The sequence below is a fragment of the Sander lucioperca genome, chromosome 4, assembly GCF_008315115.2.
Source record: "Sander lucioperca isolate FBNREF2018 chromosome 4, SLUC_FBN_1.2, whole genome shotgun sequence".
Classification (NCBI taxonomy): Eukaryota; Metazoa; Chordata; class Actinopteri; order Perciformes; family Percidae; genus Sander; species Sander lucioperca.
In genome coordinates this window covers 42,370,909-42,378,408 of record NC_050176.1, presented here as the reverse complement: position 1 = coordinate 42,378,408, position 7,500 = coordinate 42,370,909, and the positions used below count along the sequence as shown (strand labels likewise).

Sequence of the window (7,500 nt, the reverse complement as noted above, 5' to 3'; positions counted from 1 at the left end):
AGCTGGTTCCTCTTCACCATCTGATCTGCAGCTCTGGATCCACCTGGACGAGAAAACACAATCAGTGTCGACGCTAACGTTACGTTCTCAGCTGCAGAGGGATTGCAGTAAGAACTTGGTACGGATATTACCGGTCCTCTGACTTTCCATTCAGCGCCATTATCAGCTCAAAATATTCATTTATCTTTCATTCATGGTTTACTTTAACTATTTCACCATTTTATTAGTCTCTCATGTCCAGCTATATCTCCGCAGCGCTGTGGAGAACGGTCTGGCTGAACCACAGATGCATTCTGGGATAGGAGAAAAAAACGCTCAGGGTTGTTTGCATTTCTATAAACCAATCACAACGGTCTTGGGCGGCACTGAGCTCCGGACGCAGCAACGGTGGCTCTGCTAAATAGTCTCAGGAAGGAACTGGTTTTGGTGGAACTTCGTCCAAAATCCCCCCAATAAACAAAACTGGGCTTTTTCCAAAGGGTTTGGAGTTTTTGTTGCCTGTTTAAGTACATGGAGCCATGTTCTGGGACCTCCCTAGATAATTGGAGATCTCAACTCCCCCCTCCAATGTTAAACCCAAAGTTACGCCCTTGTACACAGCAATCCCACCAATCGGTCCCAAAACGTCCCAGTTAGAGAGGAAATGCCCTAAACATCCATCCATCCATCTTCGTCCGCTTATCCGGGGTCAGATCGTGGGGGCAGCAGCTCCAGCAGGGGACCCCAAACTTCCCTTTCCCGAGCCACATTAACCAGCTCCGACTGGGGGATCCCGAGGCGTTCCCAGGCCAGGGTGGAGATATAATCCCTCCACCTAGTCCTGGGTCTTCCCCGAAGGCCTCCTCCCAGCTGGACGTCCCTCCACCTAGTCCTGGGTCTTCCCCGAGGCCTCCTCCCAGCTGGACGTCCCTCCACCTAGTCCTGGGTCTTCCCCGAGGCCTCCACTCAGCTGGACGTCCCTCCACCTAGTCCTGGGTCTTCCCCGAGGCCTCCACTCAGCTGGACGTCCCTCCACCTAGTCCTGGGTCTTCCCCGAGGCCTCCTCCCAGCTGGACGTCCCTCCACCTATTCTGGGTCTTCCACGAGACCTCCTCCCAGCTGGACGTCCCTCCACCTAGTCCTGGGTCTTCCCCGAGGCCTCCACTCAGCTGGACGTCCCTCCACCTAGACCTGGGTCTTCCCCGAGGCCTCCTCCCAGCTGGACGTCCCTCCACCTAGTCCTGGGTCTTCCCCGAGACCTCCTCCCAGCTGGACGTCCCTCCACCTAGTCCTGGGTCTTCCCCGAAGGCCTCCTCCCAGCTGGACATCCCTCCACCTAGTCCTGGGTCTTCCCCGAAGGCCTCCTCCCAGCTGGACGTCCCTCCACCTAGTCCTGGGTCTTCCCCGAGGCCTCCACTCAGCTGGACGTCCCTCCACCTAGTCCTGGGTCTTCCACGAGACCTCCTCCCAGCTGGACGTGCCTGGAACACCTCCCTAGGGAGGCTCCCAGGGGGCATCCTTACCAGATGCCTGAACCACCTCAACTAGCGGCTCTTGCAGTTGCTCAAAACCTTTCTTTTTAGTAAACTCCACAACCAATGTTGTCAAGTCTTTCGTTAAGGTGTAGAGCTCCTGGTGATACTTGGAGCAAAGTCTCATGTTGTGTCGAGCCTTCTTAGTGTTTTAAAAATAGCTATTTTGAGGCTAGCATCAAAGTGTCCCCAGCACTCCCATTCAAAAGGTCATTTGACCCAAAAACGAAAATACGGTAAATCTTAAAAGTGGCGCTTCCGTCCTAAATATGCTTTTAAACCAAAGTTTGACTCGGGTACATTCACCTAAGACCCTAGGTTGCATTTTGGCGAGAGTTGCACTTTAAGCTTTTCTTTGAGAAAAGAACAAAGAACGGCTTAAAAAAAGAAGATGTGTTCGGAGTTTAAAGTTTAATCTGTCAACTAGCGGTGCTCTGGTTGGTTGTAGCTCTATCCTATTGCGTGCAGAGAGAATTTGAAAGACAACCGTTTATACCCTTGGATTGAGCCCAGCCAATGGTGAGTTCCCAGACCCAACATCTGGATGTGGGGCTGGCTGGTCAGACTAGTACATGGGTTGATCCAGACTCCTTCTTACCCGTCTCTGGTCCCGGAGCTCTCTGGTGACGCAGGAGGTAACGGACCTCGCCCCTCTGCTGCCCCCCTCGCTGCAACACCTCCAACATCCGTTCGCCTTCTCCAACCACGTGCTCTGATCGGTTAAAAAACACACAACATCCACCGTTTACTTTGGGAAAATCAGATGAGAAAATGATGAGATCAGAAGTTGTAATCTTGAGAGCCAAAATTTGACCCGTTTTCAAAATCTCTATATCAGAAATATGGGTTTCTTTTTAACCAAATTACCCAAAAAAATAGCATGGATGGTTCCCTGCAACGCTCTCCGCAAGTACAATTACTGATCACTACTTTCTTTGAATTTTGAGTGTTTTATTTTATAGCATTTGAAAAAAAATTAAATGGTTTAAACTGAATTGTGAATAAACTTTGACATACTGTACACCAGTCTTTGATTATCAACATATGTTCCTCTAATATTGGTCAAAACTATTACTAATTTGAGCTTTTTTTAACTAAAAAATGAGGTATAACTTCATATACACAAGGTTTATCGACCATGAATTCCAAAAATAAGAAACTATAGTGAAAATGGGTTGGGGTTAGTGGAAGTGGAAGTGAAAAAATGTGTGGTCGGTGGGAAGACCACACAAGGGTTAAAAATGTTTGTGCGCTACATATATTTGATGGTCTTTAGCGCTCACTGTTTGTTTTTGTTTTTTGGGGAACTGACCTGAGCCTCTCCACACCTGGGCCAGGTAGCAGTCGGCCTCGCCGGGCTCCTTGCAGAGCTCCACCACGTCTCTGCACAGCGTCTCCGGCGTGATGGGAACCTCGCTGAAGTGCTGCTCGTTGTTGCTCAGGTACACGGTCAGGAACATCTGCAAACATACAACGCACACACACACACACACACACACTTAGGGGCGAACCAGAAAAAGGTATCCTGCGATTCTCTGGCGGTTTGAGTGTCACGGAAATGGCCCATCTGTGTGACGTCCTGTTGTGTTCTTAAACCCCGCAACGTAGCACAAGTAGACTTTATATTATATTATATCTGGGTCTAACGTTAGTGGTCCGCTGACCTACTGCCGCTGGGTCTAACGTTAGCGGTCTGCTGACCTACTGCCACTGGGTCTAACGTTAGCGTTCTGCTGACCTACTGCCACTGGGTCTAACGTTAGCGGTCTGCTGACCCACTGCTGCTGGGTCTAACGTTAGTGGTCTGCTGACCCACTGGCGTTGGGTCCACTGACCTACTGCCGCTATGTCTAACGTTAGCGGTCTGCTGACCCACTGCCGCTGGGTCTAACGTTAGCTGCTGGGTCTAACGTTAGTGGTCCGCTGACCTACTGCCGCTATGTCTAACGTTAGCGGTCTGCTGACCCACTGCTGCTGGGTCTAACGTTAGCTGCTGGGTCTAACGTTAGCGGTCTGCTGACCCACTGCTGCTGGGTCTAATGTTAGCGGTCCGCTGACCTACTGCCGCTATGTCTAACGTTAGCGGTCTGCTGACCCACTGCTGCTGGGTCTAACGTTAGCGGTCCACTGACCCACTGCCGCTAGGTCTAACGTTAGCGGTCCACTGACCCACTGCCGCTAGGTCTAACGTTAGCGGTCCACTGACCCACTGCTGCTAGGTCTAACGTTAGCGGTCCATTGACCCACTGCTGCTGGGTCTAACGTTAGCGGTCTGCTGACCCACTGCCGCTGGGTCTAACGTTAGCTGCTGGGTCTAACGTTAGTGGTCCGCTGACCTACTGCCGCTATGTCTAACGTTAGCGGTCTGCTGACCCACTGCTGCTGGGTCTAATGTTAGCGGTCCGCTGACCTACTGCCGCTATGTCTAACGTTAGCGGTCCACTGACCCACTGCTGCTAGGTCTAACATTAGCGGTCCGCTGACCCACTGCTGCTGGGTCTAACGTTAGCGGTCCACTGACCCACTGCTGCTGGGTCTAACGTTAGCGGTCCACTGACCCACTGCCGCTAGGTCTAACGTTAGCGGTCCACTGACCCACTGCCGCTGAGTCTAACGTTTGCGGTCCGCTGACCCCCAAAAGTTGAATCGGACTCAACATTTTTCGCGGCTGCAGGTTTTTTCCACCTCCCATTGCACAAAAAATCTGTGTTTTCACCCCAACGCCTAGCTCTAACAGTGTCTGAACCGGGACATAAAGATAATAAAACATTGGCAACAACATAAACAAACGTGCCTTTAAAATCCCCTACGTATCCTTCCACGGACCGTGTTAAACCAGTGTGTGATGTGACACGCTCACCCTGCCTTCCTCACCTCCATGGCAGCTTCCTGTGCTATTTAAGACTATAATGGATATTTGTGGACACAACTCTCCCATGATGCACTGGACCATCTGTTACACCAGCAGGGTATCTGCTGTCGGGGCCCGGAGCCAGATCGCCTCCCACAGCCTGCCAGCCCGCACGGAGGGAGGCAGCGCTCAGCAGCCTTTATTTATCCTGCGAGGGAGCAGCGCTTGTACGAATCATGCTTACCAGAAACAAGCCCTGTCTGTGTTTAACATTAATGATGACATACAGCTCAACATGTATACAATGCCAATAAAGACTATTCTTCTCTACTCTCGTTTCTTCGTGTTCCCTCCGTTCCCCTCGGTGTGACGTGAAAAACAAGCTGCAACCTTTCTGAAACAGACTCACACACTCACACACACACACACACACACACACACACACTCACACACAGACACACTCACACACACACACACACACACACAATCATACTCACAGACACAGACACACACACTCACACACAGACACACACACACACACACACACACACACACACACACACACACACTCACTCACACTCACACACACACACACACACACACACACAAACCCTCACAGACACAGAAACAGCGCCGTTTACATGCAGAAGTTGTGGGCCGTCACCGCGGTTGAAATGGAGCTCATGTATAAAAGATCTGAAACACATGGCAGGTATAGTCCTGGTGCACGGAGGACTAAACACAAAAACAAAAGGGGGGGAGGGGGATGCTTGGTCACACTTCTAACTGCAAACCTTGGTCCAAAGACGAAGTAAACACTGGGTTCTACGGGGTCATTCGTCCTTCACGGATTCTAAAGATGTCACCGTGACCGTCACGTGTTTATTTGGGCATTCAGCTCCTTCTCTTCCCAGTCTGGCTTTGAGCCGCTTCCATCTACACGCCTCGGAAAAAAACATGCATCTATAAAAAGTCTACAGCTTGGTGGAAGAAATATTCCAGGAGAGTCGAGATGAAAAGGTTGAGCAGGAGAACTAAATCAAAGGTATTTGGTATTCTGCAACCTGGACTCTATCTGTGTAGGGATCCTTTCCATAATATTGTCAGAAATTTAGAATAATAATCTGAGTCTGTCAGCAGCAAAAACAGAACTTTTAGTGGACGCTGACTGACGCTGAACATTAGTCCTGTAGGGTTACATTACAGCTTGATTCTCGCCTGCCAAAATAAGCAACAAAAACCTGAAAAAAAATGATGTCATGAAGTGGCATAAGGCTACAACAAGGTCAGAAATAAGTGACGTCCAAAGAGCTACTAAAACGTCTAAGAAAATCGACAAAAACCTGAAACAAATTATGTCAAAAAAGCTACAAAAATGTCAGAAAATGTGACATCGTACAGCGACAAAAGCAACAAAAAGGTCGAAGGTCAGTCACTTAGAAACAAAAACATGAGGAAATAGGGTCGTCTGTGATCTTATGCTGCGTTCCAGACACAGTTTTTAGCCCGTAAATTACAACTTCAAGTCACGACTTGGTTCCAGGCAAAGTCACGACAGACCCTTCTAGCTAGCGGCTACCTAACGTTGACGTTAGCTAGCGCTAGCTGATACTAGCGATTTCTAGTCGGCGACATATTTTGGGCTTCATTTAATAAACATAACCTGTAGTAGTACACAATCGTATGTATATTGTCTTGATTACAATGTGCGGAATTACTTTACGTTGCCTATTCATGTCTATTTATTTCTATTTCTCACCGTTGATCACTGTACAGCATCAACAGGGGGAGCCATTGTTGTTTATGTGTGTGTGACGTCAGAAACTGTAACTGGGAGTACAACCATCTGGTACCAGTTCACGGGGAGTAAGTTATGGGATTGGCTGCCGTTCCAGGGCACTTTCACCGGTAGAAGGTGGTGAAAACACGAGTTACGGGCTGCCTGGAACGCAGCGTTAGACACAAAAACATGAAAAATAACAGTGTTACCCTTTAAAGAGCAACTTAAAGGGTAACTAACCCAATTCCCCATGTGTTTGTGTCTAAGTGACTGATGGGAACAACAATCTGTGACGTTGGTCCAGTATTAAGCAACACACAGGCTCTAATGTAATGTTAATAGGACAGTTGTCCAGCTTGTATTTACCTTCAGTAAAGTGCTCGTTTTGCCGCTGACAGACTCAGATTAATATTCTGATTTCTGAGCTGATTGGTTGTTTCTGAGAGTATATTTCTCTCACTTTGAGGCAGAAGATGACGTGTGAACCTGGCAGGGAGTACACAGAGTCGCCATCAAAGAGCCTAAACGTCGAGCTGAGAGCTTTCTGATGCCACACGTCAGAGGGGGATTCTGGGTAAAACGCTAAACATTTAGCTTTTTAAATCCTAAAGCCTGTGGGAGAGGTTTTTCAAGGTGACATTCACTCTGTCAGACACACACACACACAGACACACACACACACACAGACACACACACACACACACACAGACACACACACACACACAGACACACACACACACACAGACACACACACACACAGAGACACACACACACACACACACACACTCACACATACACACACACACACACACACACAGTCTCTCTCACAGACACACAGACAGACTCTCACACACACACACACACACACACACACACACACACAGAACCATAAATCACACTGTACCAGGACGTTTGGGGCTCTTCTACTTCCTGACCTTACTTCCTGTTTTGCTCCCGTCAGAACTATTACGACCACTAGAGGGGGGGCCGCCACTACAAACATCAACACAGGTCAGAATTACGGTTTGGACAAACGACCGATGGGAGCGTTTTTCGGGGGACGACAGTCCCAGAACCACCACACGTCCAAACATCTGAACTCTGTTGTTGACTGTTGTCATGAAATGAGAACTGGTTTGAGTGTCTCCGTCCTGCTGTCCTCCATGGGCGCCGTGGAGGGAAACTGGAGCAGCGCCGATGAAGTGGGGCAGTGCCGTCAGTCACCCAACACAGGTCGGCACGGAAACGTCGCAGCCAATCAGAGCCGGGTGAGGAGAGGCCGTGTGTCCCGCAGGATGACAACAGGGAGGCTGATTATAGAAGCTATAGTACAGACTGAAGGTGTCTCTGCTCCCAAG

At 49.3% G+C, this 7,500-nt stretch overlaps 1 protein-coding gene across 3 annotated transcripts in view; it reads right to left on the bottom strand.

Annotated features, from left to right (window-relative positions):
* LOC116050924 (apoptosis-stimulating of p53 protein 2-like) overlaps nt 1–7,500 on the bottom strand; it is a 29,775-nt gene that overhangs the window by 16,025 nt on the left and 6,250 nt on the right. For all 3 annotated transcript variants that reach the window (XM_036000530.1, XM_036000531.1, XM_031301143.2), the window contains exons 2-4: nt 2,824–2,971; nt 2,110–2,223; nt 1–43 (exon numbers count right to left, since the gene is read on the bottom strand). The exon at nt 1–43 is cut by the window's left edge and continues 22 nt beyond it. In XM_036000530.1, coding sequence (XP_035856423.1) covers nt 1–43; nt 2,110–2,223; nt 2,824–2,971 — 305 coding nt within the window. The remainder of the gene's footprint in view (nt 44–2,109; nt 2,224–2,823; nt 2,972–7,500) is intronic.